The sequence below is a fragment of the Nematolebias whitei genome, chromosome 10, assembly GCF_014905685.2.
Source record: "Nematolebias whitei isolate Nwh7 chromosome 10, NemWhi1, whole genome shotgun sequence".
In the NCBI taxonomy this organism is placed as follows: domain Eukaryota; kingdom Metazoa; phylum Chordata; class Actinopteri; order Cyprinodontiformes; family Rivulidae; genus Nematolebias; species Nematolebias whitei.
In genome coordinates, this window is record NC_056507.1 from 24,567,728 (window position 1) to 24,595,286 (window position 27,559).

At 40.6% G+C, this 27,559-nt stretch overlaps 1 protein-coding gene across 1 annotated transcript; it reads left to right on the forward strand.

Annotated features, from left to right (window-relative positions):
• Positions 1–27,332, forward strand: LOC119416425 (kielin cysteine rich BMP regulator). The gene is made up of 46 exons (XM_037683661.1): positions 1–97; positions 1,863–2,386; positions 3,496–3,568; positions 3,980–4,263; positions 4,342–4,516; positions 7,538–7,611; positions 7,708–7,801; positions 9,073–9,155; positions 9,228–9,321; positions 9,388–9,467; positions 9,556–9,641; positions 9,748–9,838; positions 10,194–10,293; positions 10,393–10,478; positions 11,536–11,629; positions 11,721–11,870; positions 11,973–12,079; positions 12,156–12,249; positions 12,331–12,504; positions 12,579–12,661; positions 12,748–12,841; positions 14,664–14,846; positions 14,944–15,114; positions 17,257–17,430; positions 17,513–17,595; positions 18,014–18,104; positions 18,182–18,264; positions 18,347–18,520; positions 19,518–19,697; positions 19,774–20,038; positions 20,109–20,191; positions 20,287–20,380; positions 20,466–20,639; positions 20,756–20,838; positions 21,797–21,917; positions 21,995–22,077; positions 22,173–22,272; positions 22,375–22,463; positions 22,600–22,702; positions 24,352–24,494; positions 24,635–24,807; positions 26,061–26,172; positions 26,257–26,358; positions 26,434–26,598; positions 26,688–26,988; positions 27,112–27,332. The coding sequence occupies exons 1-46, from the start codon at positions 1–3 to the stop codon at positions 27,330–27,332; spliced, it is 6,288 nt and encodes a 2,095-aa protein (XP_037539589.1).
• Positions 27,333–27,559: the final 227 nt, after the last annotated feature.

The window sequence follows — 27,559 nt, forward strand, 5'->3', positions numbered from 1 at the left end:
ATGGAGCTGAGGACGGTGCTGCTGCTGCTCAAGTTGCATTTGCTGTGGATCTTTGGGATGTCTCTGCACGCTCACTCTGCTCCAAACCCGGAGAACGGTGAGACCTTGAGTCCGTTTTTCATCATAAATGTGGAAAATTAGATTTAGGCTACAGTTTATTTTTAATTAATACTTTGTACTTTTGTATGACCACTAAAATATTTTTTAATTAAAAACTAAATATGGTCTACATATGTCACATAGAGAGGATACTTTATTCTCTGAAGTGTCACAATTATAACTGCAATGTAAAATAATGTTATTTTACTGTTACTGTGAGGTTTTATACAGATAATGACAATTTACAGTAAAATCAATGGATGTAAGTGAGGTTTTCATTTATTGTAACTTTTTTAAAAACTTTTTTAATTACAATTTAGTTATGTCTGTCAGATTAATTAACACTTTGCTTTGCCATTTTGTCTTGTGATTCACAAATCAGCCATAACATTATGACCGCAGTGAATCATGCATTTCATTTTTTTACAACTGTTCTGCTGGGATAGTGTGTCTGCATGTTACGCTGATATTTTCTCGTCTTTACTTCTTTTCACTAGCCTCCTGTCAGTTTCTGGGTTGAAACTGCACATTTCATAAAATGTCAAATAGTCAGCACAGTGGCTCAGATGATAGAACTGTTGCCTCTCAGTGAGAAGGTCACCAGCTCAAATCCCGGCTGAGTCTTCTCCGGGTGGAGTCTGCATGTTCTCTCCGTGCATGCGTGGGTTTTCTCCAGGTACTTCAGTTTACTCCCACAGACCAAAAACATGCATGTTAGGCTGATTGGTAACTCTAAATTGTCCCTAGGGGTGAATGAGAGAATGAATGTTCTCGTTTGTCCCTATGTGTCCCTGTGATGGACTGGAGACCTGTCCAGGGTGTCCTCCACCTCTCACACAGTGACTGCTGGATATGGGCATCAGTGACCCCATGATCCGGAAAAGAAAAAGCAGGTAAAGATGATAGATGGATAGTTTGGCCCCATGTTCCAACATCAGCTCATCAGTAACAACACTCTGGTCTATCGGTCTCTGTTCGATGCTCCAGGACCCAGAACGAAGCATTATAAGAACATATGCATTTTGTTTTTATCAAATGTTATTTTTTGGGGGGTCATTACATTTTATTTCATATTTTTTACTTTAGTGTATTTTAATATTTTGGGGGACTAAAATGTGAAACACTTTAGGCATCTTCATTTGCTTTCAGACGTGCTTCATGAATAAATTTGACTTCGACACAACCTAAGATCTCTGCAGACCTAAAACACCACCTACAAGGTAACACAACTCCTCTAAAGTAGCAGTTTGAAATGTTTACTTGGCCTCCAAACTCTACCTGAGGCAAACAAACCAAATATGTAGAACACCATTCCCACAATCCCCGGCGGTTTTGTTTACATCGATTTCCGGCTCAACCCCAGATTGTCAGACTGATTGGTGTTTTAAACAAAAACGGAGACTACTGGGTGTTAACAAGGTTTTGACTTTCTGTGTAACAAACAGTGTTTTTTAAATCATGCACGTGGTTTTCAGCTTGCACATCCTGTCAACTGAAATAGATGAATCAGAACATTCATTTTTAGTTTTTCTCCCCACAATTAAATATTTGCTGCATTTTATGAGAAGCAGATTGTTCAGACTGAAAGTACCATGAAGGTTTAAGATTTGTGAGGCCGACATGAGTGACAGACGATTATTTTCTTTCTCTGAGTTCTTCTTAAGAATTAGTGCTTGGATCAAAACCCAGAGCAGCGGGTCATCATCATGCCTTCATACTGTATGAATGGGTTTAATTTTACTCTGTTTTTATCTCTTTTCCAGTAATTGACCTGTTAGCGGCCCTAAACATATCCCAGCACAGAAGCGGTGTGTCCAGGCTGCAGACTCCCAACAGCACGATGTATAAAATCCGTCCCAGAGCAGCTCACCTGATCCTCCCTCAGGAATATTCCCGTTACCTTCACTCCAGCTTTCGGGGCAGCATCGGGGTGCATTTGGTGGGACGTCAGGCACTGAGATCCAGTGCCACCATTTTGTCTCTCTCCTCTACATCCTCACCCATCCTCCAGATCATTTCCTCCTCCCTCGACAACACCCTGCATTTGGACTTATCTGGAGGAAGAGCTCCTGCCAGTTTTTTCTTTCCAAGAAGGAATCCTCTCTCTGGGGGGCAATGGGTCCAGCTGGCTGTGAGCCTGGAGCCGGACAAACTGGTGTTTTTTGTTGAGTGTCAAGAAGCTGTCGTTGTACGGATAAAAAGTGAAAACGGGGTCAACTTGGAGGTTCCTCAAGATGTCATCGTTGCTCTTGCCAGCACTCCAAAAAGAAATGAGAGCAAATTTAATGTGAGTTTCTCGTGTGGAAAACACAGACATGCATTCCTGATGAAGAATAATAACAGTAGATTATAGTTAATTTAAGACAATAATTGTTTATTGAAGTAATTAAATCACTTTTATATAAATTTCATTACATTTCGTCAGTTAAAACCTATTGCATTTAACTCTTACTTTTTTGTCTTTTAGGAAATAATCAATAATTAAAGCTGAAGTTTGTTAAAGAAGCTGAAACTGGGTTACCCTAAAATAAATAAGACAGTAGCTAAAAGCTACCTAAAAGATAAAACCAGCCAAAGGCTAGCTAAAAGTATCAAACCACTATAGCTAAAAGCAACAAACTGTCAACTATTGGCTCGAATTAGCTAAATGCTAGCTGAAAGCTGCAAAAGCTAGCTTTAAAGTAGCAAAATATTAGCTAAAAACTGAAAGTTGTAAAATAAATAAATAAAAAGCCAAAAGCAGGAAAATACTATTCAAATAGTTAAATACTAAAAGTAGCTCAAGAATATAAAAAATAGAATATGATGAAGCAGGTTTCAAAGAGAACCACAAAAGTTTAGTTAAAAGGTAAAATGAGCAAAATCTAAAACAGCAAAAACTAACTAAAAGTTTGAGTAGCAACATGCTAGCTAAAAGTGTGCTAGCTATAAGCTATAGTAGCAATAGGCTAGCTATAAGCTATAGTAGCAATAGGCTAGCTATAAGAAGCAGGATGATAACTAAAAAGTAAAAGTAGCTTAAGAAGACAAAAATAGAGCCAGTTTAAAAGAAAACTATGATTTTGAAGAAATGGAAGAGATCTAAATGAATTTCTATGAACAATATATTTGTAAATAAATTATTTAGAAATATGCAAAAGTTACAAAAAGCATGTCTTGGCACCTTCTCTTGAATCAGCTGAACACTTTGACATGAATGGCTCAAATAGTACAAAGAATGTAGAAATAATTTGATTGCAAAAAGCCTACAGAAAAGAAAAAAAAAAAAAAAGAAAATAACTTCGCAATAAAACAATAAAAGTCAAATATCAGCATCACAAGACATAAAATACAGTTTTGTCAAAATGTGTGGAAATGGCTTCACATGTTCTGCTTCTGTTGTGTGTTTTTATTCAGGGATATCTGAAGACAGCCGAATTATCTCTGAAGGGATATATGAGGCGACCATGGCGCTGTGACAACATCACAGGTGGGAATAAAAAGGTTATTTATAAATAGTCATCAAAATCTTTTTATAAGTTGTAAACGTTGACTATTATTGCAGTAAAATTATCCTTTTTCACGTTTTGCACCAGTCTCCCATATTTACTCATCATAGCGTGTTTTATTTGGAGTGCTGCACGACAACAATCTCTCTAGACGACGAACAATTAAATAATCCAATAAAAATATTCTTATTAACTTTGTCTGTAGTTCAAGGGTATGATGTCTTAATTCAACGAGTTAAAAGACCAGAACTTTTGGCCCAAAGCATAAAACCTCCTCAGTGTTTGTTATTTCTCTGCGTGGGTCTTCATTTAGACACAGATCTCCAGGATGTTTGTTCAAAATCAAGTTATTTCAACTAAATAAAATAAATATCTCTCTTTGTCTCCTTCAGATGATCTTCCAGGGACTCATTACAACCGTCCAAGCTCTCCGACTGACACCAGTCAAAGGTTTCATCACGATGCATCACTCAGTGAACTTCAGTCAATCCACCAAAGCAGCCGTTATCCCAAGAACATCCAGAGCGACCGGCAGCAGAGAGCAGCAGCACTGGGGCCTCCCGGAGCTCCTCAGGGAGTGAAATGTGTCTCTCAGATACAGACGGACGACAGGCTGGACAAGCTGGAGAAGAAGTTGGAGGAGCTGAGCCGTATGCTGGACATGGTCAAAGCTCAGGTAATGATCACTCCTGAGATTTATATTTCATGAAGCTTTTAAAAATGAAACATACGATTTAGTTTTGGTCTGAAACAGAATGCAGACCTGCAGTCCCGTGTGACATACCTGGAGGGATGTGAGTGTGTGAAGCAGGGATGCGTTTGGGACGGGCGTGGAGTGGAGGATGGGCGCCGCTGGCAGATTGACCTCAACACTGTGTGTTCCTGCACATCTGGAGAGGTTACGTGTCAAACTACCGGCGAGCGTGAAGGTCATTCAACCTCTCTGTGTTTTCTTCCTGCACACTCCCAGACAACTTATGCTGACACTGACTCATCTGATGTTGAGCTACCTGTTTACAGAAATTTACTTCTTTTAGAAAAACAACCAGTTAACTAGTTGTCAAAATGGAGACACATGTTTAGTTTTACCTCTTGTTCTGCTGGGTCTCTTTGCTTCTGTTCCTCCAAAACTGAAAGAACGTCACTGATGGATTTGAATGATTCTAGCAGTATTAAAACAACTTTTGCAAGAGGTTGTAAAAATGAAATCCATTCAGTAACTGCAACTCAGTTATTGTTTTCATGCTGACATCCTAAACCAAAGCATGGGAGGATGGTCATTTTTTATGGTTTAACTTAAAGGAGTTCATCTAATCAACTCTATGAGGTGGAGACAGCACAAAAGGTTCTGAGGACATCTAGAGGCAGAGACAGGTATCTGAAAAAACAAACTACACAAAGAGGATTTGAGAAGAAATACATATTACCAAGAAAATTCAATGAAATTGTCAACAAAATCGAGCAGCAACAGAACAAAATCTCATTATCAATTAAAGACCAAGCAATCCTTGGAGGCATGCATGTCACCCGCTTCAAAGGAAAGGAAAAAGGACTAAGTTATTTTATTTTATTAACCACAAGAGCTGTTAATGTTGAGGATGTCTCAAGGTCAAAGTTTCTTTATTGTCATTCGTACCACATGTGGTACATGTGGTGGAACGACATTGTGTACATTGGTCCCAGTTACATCCAACAAAAGTATAAATTATAAAGAAAAACAGTAATAAAATCTAAAATATGAACAAAAAAAACCCGCTAAACTCTCAGATACTACCACATCAAACTTCTCAGATTCTGTTAATCTGACTGAGTTATAGCCATTTGTGTGTTGGCTAAGGTCGGTTGTCTGGTAGCCGGGGCTTAATTTGAGCCGGATCTTGCCAGAACAGAATCCGGGAACTCTTATTTTGACAGGGCGCGTTCTGGTAACTGTTTGCTTGGATCTGGTAACTCTCAGGCTTACTAATAATAAAGTTACAAACAAATATGACTGCCTTGAACAAATAGAACTTATATTGGATATATAAACTGAAAATAATTACATAAACACTAATATTCAACACAACAGCCACTTACGAGCTTCTTAATTTCACATGCGTGCCCTTTCAAGTAAGCATTTCTGCCTCTACCCTTAGTCAAAGTCATCATGCAATTTTATGAAAAAAAAACCTCAATAATATATTAAACAGCACAATGAAATTGCAAATCTGTTCGACAGTTTAAGTGAGTCATTAGTAAAAATATGATTATTAAAAATACGAGAGAAATGTTTCATGTGTGTTATCCACATTACGTATCAACACAACAGCACTGATTTGTCAAAATAATAGCAGCTAGGATGTTTGACAGAAGCAGAGTATTTACAAATGTAGGTAAACAGATGTTTAACAACCTGTTAAAATACACCAAAATGCAGGAAATCACATCTACTTTATTCAAATTTTGGGGGGGAGGACCCCCAGACACCCCCCTCCCAGCCCAACCCTATTTGCTTTTTTGATTAGTTTACAAATTAAGCCCTGCTGGTAGCCTTCTTGAATTGATACATCTAATTTTATAAGTTTCATTCAAATTTAACCAGCAGTTTATACAATATTTTCCTAACACAAACGAACACATGCATACACTTGCACAGCCACACAGTTTTCACCCATTTTCCTTCCGCAGCAGGCGACCATGTACTCTGTACTCAGGAAACTTGAAGCTTTTTGCCTCCTGAGGTGAAAACCGTGTCTGTCAGTAGAAACATTATGTTGGACTGTAGTTGACGTTGGAACATAATTCCCATCTTTCTTTCTTTCACACAAACACTCAAACAAAACTACAACTTTGTCATGTTCTACTTACTGTGTAGATTTTTGGGATCAGAGTGACACGAGTGTATTCCATCATTAATCATCTTACTGTTAACTGGTCAAAAGTCTCTGGTGGCACCAAATGGCTGCACACTTACAGAGTCTTCCCTCACACACACACACACACGCACGTTCTTGTAAACATATTTTTTGGGGACTCTGCATTGACTTCCATGCATTTTCTATAACCTAACCCTGACCTTTACCCTAAACCTAACCATTACTAGTACATGCCTAATCCTAATCCATCCACAATTCACACCTTAGTCCTAAATCTAACCCCTAACCCCCAACGAGACTTATCTTTATGGCGATCTGGCTTTGGGCCCCATAAAGAACAGTTGGTTCCCACAATGCATGATTTTTTTTGTAAAACTGGTCCCTACAAGGTAACCTGAAACAAAAAAGCACACACACACACACACATACATACACACACACACACACACACACTTTGATCTCTTGCATGCTTAGCTTGCTGTAGGGAATGCCCGTTAGCTGTTGGCACAGTGGGCAGCCTCTCTGGCTCATCTCTACCTCTGTGATCACTGCCGTCTCTCATGCACTCTGTCCTCTGGAGAGCTGTCATTAAAGTCATTATCTGCTGAAACGTGCACGCTGAGTGAAAATGACATCTGATGAGCACTTTGATGTGCTGGAATCATGTTTGTTTCATCAAAATGATCTTGTCAACTAGAATTATTAGAGCCATGACCATATCTCTTTCACGGAGGATCCTTGCCATCAGTAGACTTCTCGTGTTTATAGACGGTGCAACCTTTCTTTGATAGTCATGACATCTGGAAGTCTGCAGACACTTCTGGTTATGGTTACAGTCCATAAAAGGTGCGTGTGAAAACAAGCATCGGAGTCATGCTGTTCTGTCATTACTGGCAAGAAAGCTGAGCCAGATGTTTCCCAGCAGACTGAGAATGCAACAAGGAAAATCTGTGGAGGCAACCAGAAAGGACAAAAGCCAGTGGCTGCAATCATTTCACATTCTTACTCTCGTTGTGTACACCAGCCAACAGTTTATAGGTGGAAGCACAGAAGATGTGAAATGTAAAAGCATTAAATGATGTGACTTCTGTTCAGGGTGTGATCTGGATGGTAGAGTGCACAATGTGTCCTACAGCACTCTGGATGGTTGTCAGACGTGTACATGTAAGGTAAGATTTTGACATTGAGCGTAAAAATAAAGCTGACTTTATTCTGTCATGTTTTTTTTAAATAATTGCGTGTGCTTTGTGTATGCTCTGTGGTAGGAGGGTATCAGAGAGTGCTCCCCCCTGCCATGCCCTTCATTAGACTGCACACAGAGGGAAGCAGTACCTGGAGACTGCTGCCAGCACTGCAGAGGTCAGGTCACAAAGAAAAAAGAGACAAATTATTCCATTTATTTTGTCACGTGATGTTTTAGTCATTTATTTCTTTTATTAAAAAAATATTTAAACCTTTATTTTACCAGGAAAGAAACCCATTGAGATTATTGATCTTTTTTACAAGGATATCCTGGGCAATGTGCAAGGTGCAAATAAGCCATTACATTTACAGCAACAGTACAATAACAGTAACATTAATATTAATATATTTACTGCAAAACATAAAATACAATGCAAGTTTAAAAAATATCACAATTTGAGACACTTTTAAATGTTACAGGTGCAAGATGTGACTAAAACCTCTGACATGGTCTCCAACCTCAACTTAAGCTGCAGATCTTTTTTTTTTTTTTAATGATTAACATTTCATTGCTATTTGAAGCATCCCTCTGGTTAAAAACATGTCTTTTTGTGCATTTAACAAAAGAAATCTAAAAAAAAATTTGACAATTTAAATAAATAAATCTACAGACGGGAGTTGTAGTAGTCATGTCTGAAACTGACAGCACTTAGCTACAAACAGACTAAATAGTTTTTTACCTGTCTGCAACAAGAAAAATCTATCTATGCATATGATATAGTGCTAATCATGGAAAACAATTTCATTGGCTCGTTTCAGTGGTACTGAGCCACATTTGTTAAAGCAACCACATTAACTTTATTGAAAATGTAACATTATTAACATGTTTTAATATTCAAAACATAAGCAAAACACATTACTTTACTGGGTGGAGTGAAACATGCTGTCAAACCTTGGTTTATTCCCCACTCAGCCTGATTACATTACTTGTTTAATGTTATGTGGAATCTCATTCTATAATGTGAAATCTCACTAGATCTGTTAAGTCCTCAGAGTATGTATTGAGGACGACTCTCATCTACCACCACTTCAAACTTGAGCTCTGTGTCTGTAAATGTGACTGAGGTGTAGCTATTTTTGTCTTGGATGAGCTTCTTCAGCAGTGCCGGACATTTTGAATTAGATGGATTCAAAAAGCTATACAGCTGTCGATGTACGTTAAATAATTATTTTTTTGACATTTAAAATTGTCTAGTGATTCATGAGATGTTTTGTTAACGGACAAATTCGACTCCAAACAGTTAATGGCAGTAGTGAAGAACATTTTGGTGTCAGCAGAGGGCACTAATGTAACAACAAAACACGACTTCCTTGGACGGAGGGGAGCTCATTAAATTGTATTATTTTATTAAATTGAGCTTCTGACCATGTAAAGTTTGTGTTTGCAGCTTGCACCCACTCCGGCGTCAGGTACGATCACGGCGCCAGGTGGAGGCCCGCAGAGAGCCCCTGTGAGGTCTGCTCCTGTTTGGTGGGTTTTCCTCACAGCCGTGTGTTGGTCTCTCCCTTCATCTGTACTGATCCTGCTCTCTTCTCTCAACAGGAGGGTCGTGTTCACTGTGACAAGGAGAAATGCACTCCCCCAGGTAAAAGCCCTGCTGCTCCTCCACCTGACAGCTGCTGTCCAGTCTGTCAGGGTGGGCCTTCCTGTTTATTCTGCAGCAAGGTGTAGTAAACAGATTAAATATTTCTGTGTTTTGTAGGCTGTGATGTGAATGGACACGATTTCCCTAACGGAGCTGTAATCCCTTCACGGGACCACTGTCAGGAGTGCACATGTGTGGTGTGTTTATCAGAGTTCATGGCTCACGGCTTTAACACACTAATAAACACAATTAATGAGGAATATGTTTGGTTTTGTTTCTTCCCAGAATGGAAATGTGATGTGCTCACCTCTCCGATGTCCTGTCCTGTCTTGTCCCAACCCTGTGCATCATGCTGGAGACTGTTGCCCACGGTAACAAGCATCCTCACCTCATCTATATCACTTTATTCAATGATTTGAAATGTTTAAATGACAAAAAGTCACACCTTTTCTTTTTCTTACATTTATGATTTTGTAGATGTGAGCAGTGTGAATATGAGTCAGAAGTGTACGCAAACGGTGAAAAGTTCTCATCCAGGACTGACCCCTGTCTCCAGTGCCTCTGCTCTGTGAGTGGCAAGAAGATTTTGTCATAAAATGTTAACAAAACTGGAAATATAAACTTTTTTTTAAATCGAAAACAGAAGAGGTACTCTGAAAAACAAAAACTGTAACAGAGTTGAACGTTTGGAATAATTTAAAGCTCCTTTTTGATATATAAAAAAATCAACAATTGACATTTTGAAGTTTTTAAAGATGGTAGCAGTGCACGTTACATACCTGGTGGTTCAACTTTCAACATTTCAATACTCCCTTTCTCTCAGCAGCAATGTGATGCTTCATGAAAAATGTTGAGTTAAATTTAACGTCTGACAGCTCCTTTAAACATGAAACATTTGATCCCGTCTCTGCTCTTTGGGTCAGGACAGTGAAGTTTCCTGTGAGCGGATGGACGCCTCGTGTCCCACACCACGCTGTAAACATCCAGCCAAGCGCAAAGGAGAGTGCTGTCCCACATGCAGAGGTGAGGAAACATGTGCTTTTGTCAATTTTACATCTTGGGTTCAAGCATCACTGCTTAGTCTGAAACTGAGAAATAAAAAATCTGAGTTTGTGTCTGCAGAGTGTGAGTTCGACAGAAGGGTGTATGCTGATGGTAAAGTGTTTGCCCCTGCTGGGAGTGGACCCTGCCTCCAGTGCAGGTGTAAGGCAAGTCTGTGCAACATGTTGTGGCTAAACATGTGAGACAAGAAGAAAGAAAAACTTTGATGCATTTAATTTTCAAATTAAATAATTAGGGGTTGAGACAGCTGCTGGTAATGAAGAGAAAAAGAGCAATATTAATAATCAAAATCTTTTGTAAAATCATTGTCACACAAAGACACCAGCTTGCTTCAGTGCAGAGCGTTGAAGAGGACAGTTTAGATTGGTCTAAAAATGTGGTCAGACATATTTTACACAACTTTGAGATCACTAGAATCTTATTTTGCATCTAAACTGGACACGCATAAAGATAATTGTAAAACTGTAGAGTTTTGTTTCTGCAAAAATGCAGTGATTACTGAATTATTTTGCTGCAACCTGTTGAAGAAGCTTTAAATTTGAATATTGAAAGTAAAATGAGCAGAATGAACACTAAATGAATAACAACATTCAAAAGAGAAGAACAAATGAATAAAATTAGCAACACACTAGCTAAAAGCTGAAAAAGAAAGCTAAAAGCTAAAATTAGCATAACAGTAGTTGAAGTTCAAACTATAAGTTCAAACAAGCAGAAACTTAGTTTATCACGACTAAAATCTAAAATGAAACAAAGTGAACCTAAAGGTTTAACATAACAAAATTTTAGTTAAAAGTTAAAATTAGCAAAACTATAGCTAAAAACTAAAATTAGCTAAATTGCAGCAAAAGGCTAAAATTAGCTAAATCAAACCTGAAAGCTATAATTGGAGCACAGGAAGAAAAACAGCAAGAATTGTCTGCTGAAGAAGATTTCAGAGAACAATGTACTGAAGAAATGAGAGAAATCTCAAAGAGAAGTTTAATAAACAAAGATGAATATTTTGAAAAGTATGAAAGTTTTTTTTTTTAAGTGTCAGAGCACACTACTGAAAGAGCAGACATTTTTGATATTTAAATGTATAAAGGTTTCAGATTTATAATCTGGGCTTTAAATAAATAAATAAAAACCCTAAAGCTAACACCTGAAAATACATTTTATTTTAAACATAATGTATTTATTTGGATTTAAATGTCTCTGATTCAGGCTGGAAATGTAATTTGCCATGAAGAGAAATGCCCTCCGGTTCTGTGCTCTAACCCTATTAATGACCCGCATCTTTGTTGTCCAACCTGCAAAGGTAATTATGAACACACACACACACACACACACACACATGCAGCTGCACTTCATCAGTATCTAACCTGTGGCAACACCCCACCTTGCTGCAGCCTGTGTGTTGGAGGGGTTGGAATATGAAGAAGGCTCCACCTGGCAACCTGAGGGCCCGTGCTCCAGCTGCACCTGTGTGAATGGAGACATCAAATGCACACACATGCAGTGCCCCCCCTTCAACTGTCTGCACCCCAGCAAGATTACAGGTAAGTCTTTGTATATATGTGTGTGTGTGTCTATGTATGTGTCCATGTGTGGTTGTTTTCTTTTGTATGCAAACAGTTGCACTGTCTGTTTCCTTCCATGAGGTTCCTGTTGTGAAGTGTGTGATAGCTGCACTTATAACCATCGTATCTATAGCAACGGACAGAGGTTTACCACTCCTGACAAGCCATGCCACATCTGCACCTGCCTGGTGGGTGTGTCTCTGCTCACACACACACTCGACCTCTCACCTTCACAACTAACGTATATCTTCACCACCTCCTCAGCATGGGACTGTTGAGTGTGAGAGACAAACTTGTCCGCAACTCAACTGCTCCAACTCTTACCCCCTGCCTGGAGAGTGCTGCCCTAAATGTCCAGGTATGGCTCCTCGGATAGTGTGAAATATCAATCTGCAATGTGTTGATCATCAGAGATGTTCATTGTTTTTATTTTTGACAGACTGCTCTTTTGAAAACCGCATATTTGTGGATGGAGAGGCTTTTCCTAATCCTGTGAGTGTGTGTGAGGAGTGCAGGTGTGTGAGCGGAAGGATTGACTGCCACCAAGCTCAATGTCCTCGTCCTCACTGTAATGCCCCTCTGCCTGGAACATGCTGCCACAACAACTGCAATGGTGAGAAAATACTAAACTATCATCAGCAAACTAAAATATATCCTCAATAGTCAATACTTTCTACTTTCTTTTAGGCTGCAGTTATGCTGGGAAGGAGTATCCTAACGGGCAGGACTTTCACCATCCAACTGACCACTGCAGGACATGCAGCTGCATCGTGAGAATGGACACACAGCTCGTTCTGTGCCCAACACCTGTCGTTGTCTTTGTTTTTATTTCTGTCTGTGTTTCTGTGTTTTACAGAACGGGAATGTCCAGTGTTTAAAGAAGAGGTGTCCACCTCTGTCATGCTCCAACCCATATATTCTCCCAGGAGACTGCTGCCCCCAGTGTCCAGGTGACGATGTGATGGGAAAAGAGCGGCTAATAAAAAACAATTACTAATTCACTCCTCATACAAGACGTGTTAGCATTCAGACTATGTGTTGGGGATGATGCTCAGCTTCTACCAAATCAAATTTTAGCCCAGTTTTAGTATTTTCTTCTAAATTGTTGCCACTTTGGCATTAGCTAAGGTCAATTACCTGTGGTTGTCATCTTGAGCTGGGTTGACTCCAAAAGGCAATCAGTTGTAGTTTAACAACTAGATTATTATTTTATAAGAGTTTCATTAAAATTCATATTTAGTGCTTCATCAGATACATTGCTGGCTTGACAAACAAACACAGACAAGCCTCCCTTCAAAACCCAAAATAAAAATACATTTTAAACAATTATGATCTTTAAAATTACCGTAACTTTTATATTTCACCAAAAGTACCTTCTTCTTTCGGCTTTTCCCTCTTCGTCGTCGTCCTCCTCCATCTCACTCTGTCCTCTGCATCCTCCATTCTCACTCCAACTACCTCCATGTCATCTCTGCATCCATATCTCTCCTTTTTGTCTTTTTCCTGGCAGCTGCATTTCTAACATCCTTCTACCAATATAAACACTGTCCCTCCTCTGGACATGTCCAAACCATCTCAGTCTGGCCTCTCTATTATCTCCCAGTTGTTCAATCTGTGCTGTACCTCTGATGATCTCATTCCTAATCTTACTACTATTTTATCTTCTCTAACAAAGTTGAGTCAGGTCATCTGGAAGGGTTCATCTTTCTTCAAACATTTGGTCTTTCACCCAAATGACTTCTTCAGTCTGAGGAGCTGCAGCAAACTCAGTCTTATAAATAACACCTTCTCACAGTGCAGGGGTATCAAACCCACTTACAAAAAGTTAAAACCTTTTTCAAAGTAAGGACCGGTTTCAGAATCTACATTAATTCAAGTTAGATACCAAACATCTTTGCTTGTTTGCAGGTTCCTCAACAAGAGTTTGATTAGTCTCATTTGATGTTCTCTATTGCACTTTTGACATCATAATCAAATATTACTGAAAAAAAGTGATAAAAGTATTTTACATTTAAAATAACATTTTGGGGGGCAGATAAGATGCTAACGAAGGCCACATTTGGCCCCTGGTCCTTGACTTTGCCACATATGTTGTAGTGGATCAGCCAGTTTGCTGCTGACAACCAAAACAGCTGTTCACATGCAAAAGGAGAACTATCAGCCTAACAACCGATCATTAGTGCCCTGATGGCCGCTTTCTATTCCCAGAGGGCTCAGTGATGCAATAACATCATTGTAAGAGGGGGACAGTTGAACACGGAGGCCTCCACCCCTGTTTAATGATGGACGGTTTCTCTTTACAAAGATGGCCTCCTTCGCTCCTCTCGCCAACCATCATTCCTCTCTATCAAGGATGTGAACGTCTTCATCCCTGAACGAGTGACTGCTGTCCTGCAGATGAGTGTAGACTGCAGTGTCCTGGCCTGATGATGTTACTCTTCTGGGCCATCCTTTTGGTCAGTAGTTGCTTTTCCCCCGATGTAAGATCTGAAGAGTTTTGACCATCACCAGCAAACTGGTTGATCCACTATGGGAAGGTGCTGCTTATAAGACTGAGTTTGTTGCAGCTCCTCAGACTGAAGAATTCTTCTGGATACAAGATGAATTGTTTCAAGAAGAACCTGTCCAGATGACCTGACTCAACCTTGTTAGAATTGCCTACCTCTTTGAGCATGCATCAGGCCATTTTATATTCTCCTTCTGCATCTCATAAGATGTATGTATAAGCTAAACTGGATTGTTTTGTTGTTGCTTATTTTCCTGCTCCTTCAGATCCTCCAGCAGACTGTGTGTTCGAGCAGAGGCCTTACAGACACACAGAGCATTTCTACCACCCGTCCGACAGCTGTCGAACATGTTTGTGCATCAACGGGTCAGTTCACTGTCAGCACAAGCCCTGCCCTTTTGCTCCGTGCTCTCACCCCATCACACAGGAGTGTTGCCGGACGTGCGACGGTACAGGTTCACACATCCTTGCACAACAACCTAAAGATAAAACAATGTTGATACTTTAAAACCTTTTCTTGCTGCACGTGTGTCGTCTTTCTTGCAGGCTGTTGGCACGAAAGCAGAGAGCGAGCTAACGGGGAGACATGGGATGATTTGTCAGACCCATGTGCTGTGTGCGTTTGTCGTGAAGGCTCTGTCCAGTGTGAGAGGAAACTTTGTCCACCGTCCAACTGTAACCACCCAGTGCAGAGACAATGCTGCATGTCCTGTGATGGTGAGCAAATGAAGCGCCCACCAGTAATTACAACCCTGATGCTGAAAAAGTTGTGACGTTGTGTAAAATGTAAATAAAACAGAATGCAAATCTCATAATATTTTGTTCACAATGTAACCAAATGTTTAAACTAATCTTAAATTTTTGAAACAGGGCCTCGTTTAACTCCTTCTTTTACAACAGCCTGTAAACATCTGGAGCTGAGGAGACCAGTAGCTAGAGGTTTTAGAGAGGAATGGTGTCCCATTTCTGTCTAATAAGATTCTAGCTGTTCAAGGATTCAAGGTTCTTTATTTGTCAGTCGCACCACATGTGGTTCATGTGGTGGAACAAAATTGTGTACACAGGGTCCCTGTTACATCCAACAAAGTATTAAAATGTAACAGAAAAACAGTAATAAGATCTAAGATATGAACTAAGAAAAACGTTAACTAAAAACACAATAAGCACTAATAGCATAAAAAATAAAAACAATACGCCAAACAGCGGCACGAACATGAGTCTGAGTGAGCTGATGAGTATGAATGAACACAGCAGCATGAAACAGATCAGCAGCAACATGATGTGATTTTTCACAGTGATTATTCTGGTTAGATATTCATGAGTCTAACAGCTGCAGGGTAGAAGCTGTTCTTCAGTCTAGTGGTTCTGCACTTAATGCTTCTTAACCTCCTGCCTGAGGGGAGTGGGGCAAAAAGTGTGTGTGCTGGGTGAGTGGGGTCCTTCATGATGCAGGTGACCCTCTTCCTGCATCTTGAGGTGTAAATGTCTGTGATGGTGGGTCTTTTTTTACTGAACTATTTTCATTTCATGATGTGTCAAATGTATTGGAGTGGAGACAGATCTGGACTGCAGGCAGGATAGTTCAGCTCCAAGTCTCTTATACTACAAAGCCATGGCATGGAGGCAATATGTATTCTAGTATTGTCTTGCTGAAATATGAAAGGCCTTCCATGAAAATACTTTTGGCTGTGATCCTACGGTGTTATACAACCTGTAAACACTTTTCTATATGGACAGTGCTGTTCCAAATGTGTAAACTGCTCATGCCATAAGCACTAATCAACACTTTGACCAAAGGTGTTGTTTTTAAAGCGCTTTATAAATAAAGTTGTATTGTATTGTTCTAATGCACCCCTATGCCACTGGAAAACATTTGAACTGTGAGCTGATAAAAGTCTGTGTCCTCTTCTGTGTTGATGGTGTAGCATTTGTAGTTTCAAAACAGAATTTCTAATTTTGATTCGTCTGACCACAGAACAGTTTTTCACTTTTTAAGTGAGATGTGGCCAAGAGAAAAGCAAGGGATTTTTAAATGGCGTTCATATACGGCTTTTTGCATGATAGAGCTTTAGCCAGCATTTATGGATGGCACATAGAACTGTGTGAAAATATTTCTGAGCCCATGTACTGATGTCCAAAACAGACTTGTTTTTATTGCAGTGCTGCCTGACCCCCATTCAATTTCAACCTTGTCCTTTAAGCACAGAGATTTCTCCAGATTCTTAAAATCTCATTATTACTCTGTCTACTGAACATATGAACTGTATGATTGTATATTCTAGGAATATTGTCTGTACTTTATATGTTCTGTCTGGAACAGGCCCCTCTTGCAAATGAGTCCCCATGGCTCAATGAGGCTATGGCCTGTATAAATAAAGATTGAATGGAAAAGGAACATTATTTTGAAATTGTTCCACTATTTTTAGTTTTTCACAGACTTGTGAACCTCTGCCCATCTTTACTTCTGAGAGATCCAGCTTCTCTAAAATGCTCTTTTTATGTTCAGTCCTCTTACGGACCTGTTGCCATTTAACCTAATTAGAATCAAAAATGCTCCTGCAGCTGTTTCTTGTCTTAGTCTTTGGTTATTCATGTTCCATTTCATTGAGAATGGTTTTATTTTTGCCACTAAATTCCAAATTACCTATTCTGTTCCCATAAAACGACTTTTTTAGTTTAAACATTTTACATGTTAAGCATGGCTCATTGGGAATAAAATATGAGTCTATAAGATTTGCATGTCTTTGGATTTTGTTTTTATTTGCATTTTACAAAGCAGTTTTTATGAATGGGGATTGTAGTCTTATCAGAATAAGCAGCTTCTAGAAAAGTCTTCTAATTTTCTTCTTCTTCTTGCAGGCTGCTCATTTCATGGTAGAGAAATTCCTGATGGCACTGAGGTTGGTGACGACAAAGACCCCTGCAGCGTGTGTTACTGTTACAGAGGTGACATCATCTGCACCAAGTTAGCGTGTTATGGAGATTGTAATCACCCATACAAACCACCTGGACAATGTTGTGGAGAATGTGAACGTATGTTTTGTTAAAATCTAATTCTGGTTTCAAACTTTAATGAACTCCAAAATGATCCAATAAACCTGCTTTTATTTGTCAGGCTGCTTCTACAACAATGTGGTCCTCCTCAGTGGACAATCCATCACGGACCCAGGGGACCCCTGCTCTGAATGTGTCTGCCAGGTACCGTCAGCACTAACAGAGTCCATCCATCCATCCCTTCATTATCTCTACCCACTTTTTCCTTTCTGTGTCACTGGGAGCAGGTGTCTATCACCTGTGATCACTGTGTGAGAGGCTGGGTACGCCTTGGACAGGTCGCACATCCATCACAGTCACACAGGGACAAACAACCACTCACACTCTCACTCATGCCAAGTGACAATTTAGGGTTACTAATGAACTTAACATGCTTGTCTGTGGTAGAAAACAGCAGCTTTTAAAAAAAGAAAACACTTGTACACGAGGCAAACATACAAATTCCACTCAGAAAGGCTTGGAGGCAAACCTGTAAACTTCACAATAGGAGGCAACAGCTTAAACTTCTGTGCCATCATATCCTGTTATTTAGTTTCTTTATTTTAACGCTCATTTCTCTTAGAGCGGCTCAGTTCGATGTGTGAGGAAGTCGTGTCCTGCAGCTCTCTGTCCTCACCCAGTCACCGACCCATGTGGCTGCCCTGCCTGTGATGGTAACCACCTCACAACACATCACAGCTCAGGTTTCTAAGAGTTGTTAAGTAACTGATTCCTCCATATGTCTGAGCAGGTTGTTACTTCCAGGGCGTGATTTATGCTGATGGGCAGATCCTCCAAGGAGGAGAACAAAGGTGCCAGGACTGTACATGCTCAGTGAGTGAAAGATTTGTGTAAGGGATTCATCGTACTAATTCAACCCAGCCCTCTTTAACACCTTATCTTCTTTACTCTGTAGAGAGGTGAGGTGGTGTGTGCCCAGAGAACGTGTCCCGCTGTGTCCTGCTCCCACCCGGCTCTGGACGTCTGTGCATGTGAAGTGTGTGATGGGTGTAACTTTAACGGACGGGACTGTTTCAACGGAGAGCGATTCCAGCATCCTGAAGACCGTTGTCAGCTCTGCTCATGTTTGGTAACGTCAGACTAATTGCTTTAGGGAAAAGAGATTTAATTTTAATTTTAGAAATTTATTCATTTCATTAAAAACAAAATAACTATATTCAACAGAAAACAAAAAATATGTGTACAATCAAAAATAAAATGAAAGGCAGCAGAAGAATGAATCTTATGATATCTGCCCCTTTTTGCTCAGAATATATTCAAACAAAAGTAATTTACAAAAAAACAAAAAACTAAGCTAAATAAAAACAACATCAATTCAAACAAAATTTGTATAGATACGCATTATACTTTTTCATATGCCTTCAGAAAATTTACTTTTAACATTTTCTTGAATATGTACAGAGATCTGGCAGTTTTAACATCATCCTTCAGACCATTCCACAATCCTGTTCCCTGAATTGTAGTAGACCGCTCCCTCAAACTGGTACAAAACCACGGCTTCACAAACATCTCTATTCCCTTAAGATAATAACCACTCTCCCTTTTAACAAAATGTACTTGAATATTAGAAGGCAGTATGTTTTTGTGAACCTTATACATAAACAGTAAAATATTATAATCAACCAAGTCATAGAATGTTAATACCTTCAGATGATAAAACAATGTATTTGATGGATAGCTATAATCTTTTCTAGTGATAATTCTTACAGCTCTTTTCTGTAAAATAAAAAAAGGATTTGTAATTGTTTTACATGCTTTACCCCAGACTTCAATACAGTAAATTAAGTGTGGGACAATTATTGCATTAACTCCCTTACTTTGTACAGTACTGAAATAGATTTGGCTATTTTTGTTCTTAAATTATTTATGTGAGGTTTCCATGTCAGCTTTTCATCAATGAAAAAAGCTTTCCAAAAATTCTGTGAGAGTGGATATAAATCTGAGCGCGTGTGCTCGGGGGCCTCTGACGGTCTTAATCCTGCCTTGAACAGTAAAGTGCATCATGTATTGTAAAGCCCCGCATAATACTTTTCATTTTTAAGTCAAGTGTGTGTGTGTCTATGCAGAACGGCGGTGTGGTTTGTATGCGTACGTCTTGTCCTCGCCTCACTTGTCGCCACCAAGAGACGTCTCCTGGGGAGTGCTGCCCGGTCTGCACAGGGAAGTGTTTTCATGAGGGTGAAGAGCATCCATCCGGCTCCACCTTCACGTCACAGTCTGATCCCTGCTCTAAGTGCTCCTGCCTGGTCAGTCCAGCATCTCTTACTGAATAAAATAAATAGTTCTTAATTTAAATAGGTTTTTTTTTCTCCTTCTGATCAGAATGAGGTGGTGAACTGTCAGAGGAAACCTTGTCCAGTTCAGTGCTCGCATCCTGTCTCGTCGGATAACTGCTGCCCCGTTTGTGACTCCTGCCTGTATGAGGGTGTCGTCCACGCTCACGCTCACATCTTTACACCCCTCTTCAGTCCCTGCCAGCGCTGCACGTGTATCAGAGGCACCGTTTCCTGCGTGCCCCTTGTCTGCCCACCAACGCGCTGCGCTCGGCCCGTGACCAAGCCAGGCCAGTGCTGTCCAGAGTGCACAGGTGCTTCTCAGATCATTTCCTCAAATAAACAGTGTGCTCGTCTCTGCTACCTCTCTGTTTTGGGTCTCAGGGTGTGTGCTGGATGGACAGGAGTTCAGTGACGGCCAGACTTGGACCCCCAGCTTAAACCACTGTTCCACCTGCACCTGCCAGGTGTGACTTCCTCGTTTTTGCTTTTAATCCGTTATTATTATTTCTTTCATACACACCTTTGCTTTCCTTGGGTTTAATGTTGTTTAATCCAACAGAGAGGTGAGGTGCAGTGCTCGTCTCCTGAGTGTCCCCAGCTGCCCTGTCTGCATCAGGTGACCGATCCGGGGTCCTGCTGTCCTCACTGCAGAGGTAATGGACCATTGATGATGTTGATTGTTATTAATATTAATATTATATTGTAAAGACAGCAAGTAATCAGCAGTTTTGTCCACAGGCTGTATGTACGGAGGAGACGAGCATGCAGAGGGCAGCAGCTGGTTTGCAGACTCCACCCCCTGTATGACCTGTATGTGTGTGGATGGAGTGACCACCTGCTCTGAGGTGCACTGTTTGTCTCCGTGCATAAACTTCATCAGCGTGCCCGGAGAGTGCTGTCCGGTGTGTGCTGGTGAGCAAATTCACGTATTTGTAAGAGAATAAAAATGAATGTTAGCCACTTGTTTTTTTTTTTTGTTGCTATTATTACTATTATTCTCTAAAATCATTCTGTTTGTTGTTGAGGAGATTGTGTATTTGAGGGCAGAGTGTACAGCCCGGGAGACAGTTTCCACCCAGCCCAAGACCCCTGTCAGATCTGCACATGCGAAGTAAGAAGTTTTATTGTGGAGCATTTTTATTAGTGAAATGCTGATTCAGCATTCATGCTGTAGAGATCCTGTCTCTCTTAATTTTTTTGTATTTTATTTGTGTATCTTTTTGTACTGACGTCTGCATATGTTGTGCTATTTTAATCATTCACATGTCAAAATGTTCAGTTCATTCAAAACATTCTGTAACAGATTTGTTTATTTTGTTGTAACTTTTATACTTTTCAAAATATTTAACTTTATTTACAAAGAAAATTCCCCTAAAAATACATTGAAATTTCTGATTCATTCAAAAATATGATTATTCTCTTTAAGATCTACTTCAGCGTAATGGCTCCTTTTTTCCCTTTTTACTACTTGTAGCTTTTAGCTAGCATTTAGCTGCTTTTATATTTAAGCTAGCTTTTGCAATTTTTAGCTTTTAGCTAGAATTTGTATATTTTAAGCTATCATTTTATTACTTTTAGCTTTAAGATAAATTTCTACTACTTTTAACATTTTAACTATCCCTTTGCTGCTTTTAGCCAGTGTTTATCTACTTTTGAAGTCTAAATTAGCAGATTTCTACAAATCCATTCAGCCCATGACTAAATTTTTACATACAATGCAATTTCTCCAGGTGATATTTGATGTAAGTTGTTACTTTTAAACATATTTATGTAACTAATTTAGTCTGTGCTTGTACTGATTGAATTTAAATCAGTCAGAAGATTGTGACGATCAAACAAAGGTAACTTTTATCTCTGCCAGTTTGCTTTCTAGATAAGTTACTTAATAAATAAAATATACACTTTATTGACCCCAAAGGCAAATTTTAGTTGAATTTTCAATTATGAAAACAACGACCAGGTTTTTTTTATGATAAATGTTCAAAAAAATGGAGCAACAAAAACAGATGCAGAAACAGATTAAGGACAAACAATACCAGCAGTTGTGATCTGATCCCTTTAAATCTCAGGTGATGCCAGATGGAGAACAACACCTGAAGTGCTACAGAAAACAGTGTCCCAGTTTGGTCGACTGTCCCAAGAGCAACATCCTTTTCTCTGGACCGGACTCCTGCTGTCCCGTTTGTGCACGTCAGTGTCAAACCGCTCTGACAAGGTGTGGTATTTTTGCACTATCCCTGACTTCTTTAACACTCCTCTGTGTTTAGAGCCTCTCACCAACTGTACAACCACACTGATCGGAAACGAAGTGTTAGCAACAGATGACCCTTGCTTCACCTGCCAGTGCCAGGTAAAACATTAAGTACTGAAACACCTTTATTTATTATTTTTTTAACAGCTTAAGTTCATTTCTGCAGTGATGCTGTGTTTGTGTTTCCCAACAAGGATCTGACATGGACCTGCTTACAGCAAACATGTCCACTGCTCACCTGCCCTCTTATCGAACAGTTCACTCTGACAGATTCATGCTGCCCGGTGTGTAAAGGTGAGACACACAATGCGCACACACTCCAGCTGCTTCCACTAGGATTTATGTTGCTGCTAATAGATATCCTTCATAACGATGGTATTCTTGTGTTCCTCACAGACTGTGTGGTCGAGGGTCAGAACAGGCGCGTGTCCAATGGCACCAGCTGGACAGACAGCGATGACGATTGCGTCACGTGCACCTGTAATGTGAGCCAGACAGAAACACTTTACCTTCTCACCACAGGCTTGTCTTTGTCTACCGTCAAACGACAAAAGTTTTTTAACTTGTGCAAAGATCATCTAACGTTTCTACGTCAGTAATCTTCTTTGTTTGCATCCTCAGTGGGGCTCCATCGAGTGCAGCATTGAAGAGTGCGTACCTGCTGTTTGCGTGAGCGGCCAGGAACAAGTGAAAGTTCCAGGAAAGTGCTGCTATGAATGCCGAGGTATGAGACGCAGAACATGGACGGCGTTCCCACCCACATCTGTGCACACCTGTCACTTCACCACTTGCTCTTGTCAAGGGCGGACGCTTTCCCTCTCCTCTCCCTCCTCCGTTTTGCTTTTGCTCTGTCCTGTCTGTGAAACTGCTTCAGAGCCTCTCTACTTATAGTATGCTTTTTTATAACTGTTTATTGTTGTTGCTGTTGTCCATTGTTGTCATCTTTCTTTGTTGAAATCAGGTCTCTCTTATAAATGAGTCCTCGAGGCTCAATGGGATTTACCTGTCTAAATAAAGGTTGATTGAGAGCCTCTCTCTACTTATCTTCCGAACTGTACATTTTTGCTATGTTCAGTTGGTCTCTCAACACAGTTGTAAAATTTTCTCAATGAGAAGACAAGCTTCAGGCGAGCCAATTTTTCTCGACATGAAGACAAGCGCAAAGGATGCATATACAATTGGCTTTATTATAACTGGTTTCATGCTTTTTGGATTTGACTGGTTCCTGGTCCGGGCAGCACGGTGGCGCAACTGGTAGAGCTGCTGCCCCTCAGCGAGCAGGTCCTTGGTTCAAACCCCGGTTCTCTCCATGCATGCGTGTGTTTTCTCCGGGTGCTCCGGTTTCCTCCCACAGACCAAAAACATGCTAGACTGATTGGTAACTCTAAATTGTCCCTAGGTGTGAGTGAGAGAGTGAATGGTTGTTTGTCTCGTTTGTCTCTATGTGGCCCTGTGATGGACTTGCGACCCGTCCAGGGTGTACCCCGCCCCTCGCACAGTGATTGCTGGACATGGGCACCGGTGACCCCCATGACCCAAAATGGAATAAACGGGTAAAGCTAATGGATGGATGGATGGATGGATGGATGGATGGATGGATGGATTGGTGGTTCCTGGTCTATCAACAAACAAGGAAGTCATCGGCAGCAAATTTGGCCCTGGTCAGACTGCCTGCGTCTGTCCACTTAATTTGGACGTTTGGAATTTGAGAGGACCAGCAAAGACTCAAGGCAGACATGAATCAGCAAAGTTCTGCCTGTTCCCAAAACAATTATGTTGCTTATCTGAATTCGGCTCCACGACTGGCCTTGACTGGCCACCTTATCTCAATTTGCCTGGAGGCCCTGTAAATTGATGCTTTGCCCCCCTCCCTTCCTCTCCTACCGAGAAAGTCTGCGGACCTATCAGAGGGGCCCGACTGAATAAACATTGCTTCATCATTTCAGGGCTCTCGGATTCTCTCTGGCGCTGTTCCAGGTCGACCTCGGCACGAGAGTGTTTATGGATCTCACCAGAGGGAACTGACTGACTGTACCATTCTTATCAGAACTCTTACAGTGTCCTTGACTTGATCACCGCTCTTGTCGTCTTCCCTCCCCTGCAGAATGTCTACGTCACTATGTGCCTATGTGCGGGGTGTTTATTAAATATCAGGGTCTTTCTCCTCGGTCAAGGAGAAAGTGTTTGATAGGATTTTTTTTTTTGTCTCCAAATCCTATATGTGTCAGTTTCATTACTTTTTGTCCGTCTAAGCAGGTCTCACTTGTAAATGAGGCTTCGAGGCTCAATGTGATTTATCTGTCTAAATAAATATTGAATGAATGAATAAATGAATGAATGAAGGTCTGACAAGTTAGTATTTTTGTGTTGCAGACTCAGGGGATTCGTGTTTGTACCAGGGGGTGGTGTATCACTCCGATGAACAGTGGGAGGTGGATGAGTGCACCAGCTGCACATGTGTGTCTGGAGATGTACACTGTAGGAGTGAACGCTGCCCTCCGCTCACCTGTGCAGCTGTCAGTATCACAACACACACCTGCTTGTCAGAAATGTCAAAAAGTCTCATCAGTTCTCCTCTGACTGTCTTCATAGTCTATTCATGTTTTCAACTCTGGACGTCTCAGTGCAACACGTTCTGTGTTTGTGTCCATCTCAGGATGAGATGCTTGCAGTCATTCCAGGTTTGTGTTGTCCTCATTGTCTTCCCCGTCCGGCTACCTGCATCGCCTTCGGTGATCCTCATTATCGCACCTTCGATGGCCGCATGTTTCACTTCCAGGGAGCGTGCACGTACGTCCTGACGCAGGACTGTGAAAGTGGAGACTTCAGGTCAGAGAGTTGCCTTTAATTGTCCAGTGTTGTCTTGTATTTTAGTTGTACATGCTGAGAGGTTGTTTTACATAAAATAGTCAGATGACATAATAACAGAAGGAGCCTTTGTGCTTGTTCATTATACCACAATGCAGCACTTGGAAATGTTTTTTTTTTCGAGTTAGAGTTCCTTTGCAAAATCCTTAGTTGTTAAATTACTGTACACATAAAGTTAAGTAAATAAAGCCTACGTTAAAAAATCTCATTGTTTTTCTTTTTTAAGAAAAAAATTCCTGCAGTAAAAATTACTCTGATAAGTCCATCTAAAAGGATTAAGTTAATATTTAAATGCATTAAGTCCATTTTAACCCTTTATGGTGAATTTTATTGTAGCCTTTTTCCAGATGATGAGTTAGCTCAACAGGCCCGTGGTCCAGCATTTTTGTTGCACATCATAACGTTTATAATGTTTGCAAATGTTTAGTGCACTTCAAAATAGTTTAATAACCCTGTGCTATGAGAATATTCACCATCAAAACTACTAGGTTTTTTTTTTTTTTTTAAAGCAACTTAACTTTAAAAATAAGTTAGCTTTTTCTTTACCCACATTGCACCTCTCTTCAAGGTTTCATACAATTTTACTCAGCAGTTGTAAAATCATACAGATAAATAAGGATAAATATGGTGTTTGTTGCACTAACATATACCGATGACTACGTGCAAAAATAGAAGAAAAAAAAATGTATTCACAAATACGTTGTGATGTTTCATCTTTATAAGTTTAAGTTAGGTATGCTTACAGATGATGTTGGCATCGTGTCCACATCAGAGTTCATTGCAGTGGCTTTACACTTGGGCGGCTGTGGCTGAGTGGTTAGAGCAGTCGTCCTCCAATGCAAAATTTGGGGGTTCGAATCCACCAGCAGTCATATGCCGATGTGTCCCTGGGCAAGACACTGAACCCCTCGTTGCCTCTGATGTGTGTCCCATCAGTGTATAAACGTGATAAAGCACTAATTAGTCTCTTTAGAATGATGTACCTTTGTAGAGATCTAGTAGAGTGCTGTATGAATGGGTAAATGAGGTCACAGATTGTAGTGTAAAGTGCTTTGAGTGTCTCTATAAGATAGAAAGGTGCTATATAAGTATAGTCCATTACACTTGAACCAACTGCAAGCCACAAAAATCAGGATTTTTGTTCTAATTTCGTGAAGATGGCTGAAATCTTTAAAGGTTCACAGTCCTTAGCCTCACGGTTTATCTTTGTACAGTGTTCATGCTACAAATGATGATCGTGGACGTAACGGCGTGTCCTGGACCAAAGAGGTGACGGTCTTTCTAGGAAATATCACTGTGCAGCTCCTCCAAAACTGGGTTGTTAAGGTTTGTGTGCGACTGAGCGTAAGATGGTGTTGTATTTTGTTACACATCCACTCAGTCATGCTATATATTTTTTTAATTCTCCAGGTAAATGAAAAGGTTGTGGCTTTGCCTTTCCTCAGAGAGCCGTACGTCTTTGTAGAGCGACAAACCAACATGGTCCTGCTCAACACGAACATTGGACTGAAGGTAGAGCAGCATGGCAGTTCTCGCAGTGTGAACATCTTTATAAACACAATTACACACCCACCAGTTTACCTCTAGGTGCTGTGGAGTCCTCGTTCACACTTGGAAGTGAGTGTGCCAGGTTCATACAAAGGTCAAACCTGTGGTCTCTGTGGAAACTTCAACAACTATTACCAGGATGACTTCCTGAAGCCTGGCGGCCAACTCAGCCAATCAGAGGCTGAGTTTGGCAACAGTTGGAGAGTATGTTTACGACACAAACATTGCTTTAAAAAGGAGAGGGGATGCAAGTAGTCTGACTGCTAATACCTCTCAAATACCTCTTATTGAAGGTGACAGATGGAAACCATGCCCTCTCTTCCTGTCGTCCCGGAGAGGACGTTGATCCCTGTAAAAGTGCAGGATACCAGGCGAGGAAGGGGGCGAACGCTCACTGTAGAGTCCTGAAATCTGCTGCTTTCAAGCCCTGCCATCGAGTCGTTCCTCCCGAGCCGTGGTACGGCGCCTGCGTGTACGACCTCTGTGCATGTGGTTCCAATTCTGACGAGTGTCTGTGTGACACGCTGGAGGCCTATGCCAGCCAGTGCAGAGAGGCTGGGGTCATCCTGCAGTGGAGGAGCGCATCACTGTGTGGTGAGCATAGAGGCTTAACTAAGAAATAAATGTGTCTTATTAGAATTACCCTTAATTGAAATGTGTCAAAGGTCAACATATGCTATGCTATGTCTTCAGAGTTTTTTTCCTTTTCTGTTTCAGCTGTGGGCTGCCCTGTAGAGAGGGGGTTTGTGTTTGACGAGTGCGGCCCACCATGTCCCGTGACATGTTTTAATGTTGACAAGCCGCTGGGTGAGATAGAGAGTCATTGCTTCAAGCCCTGCATCCCAGGCTGTCAGTGTCCCGCTGGCCTCGTTCTGCACAACAGCTACTGCATACAGCCAGGAAAGTGTCCAAAAATCATTCACAGCAACCAGTTGTGATGTCCAAACTGCTCTGTTACAAATCTATGCTCACGTCTATAAGCACATGCACAGCTTTTTCTGTCTTGTTCATGTTTTATACAAAAATAATGGAAAAAATATCCAGGTGCTCCTCATGGATTTTGCATAATGACCCAAGATGTTGATATAAGTAGCACTGAGTATTTATGTAGCGCACAATTTAATGCTTTTTTTCCCTTGTTATGTTTTCCCATTTATTATAAATT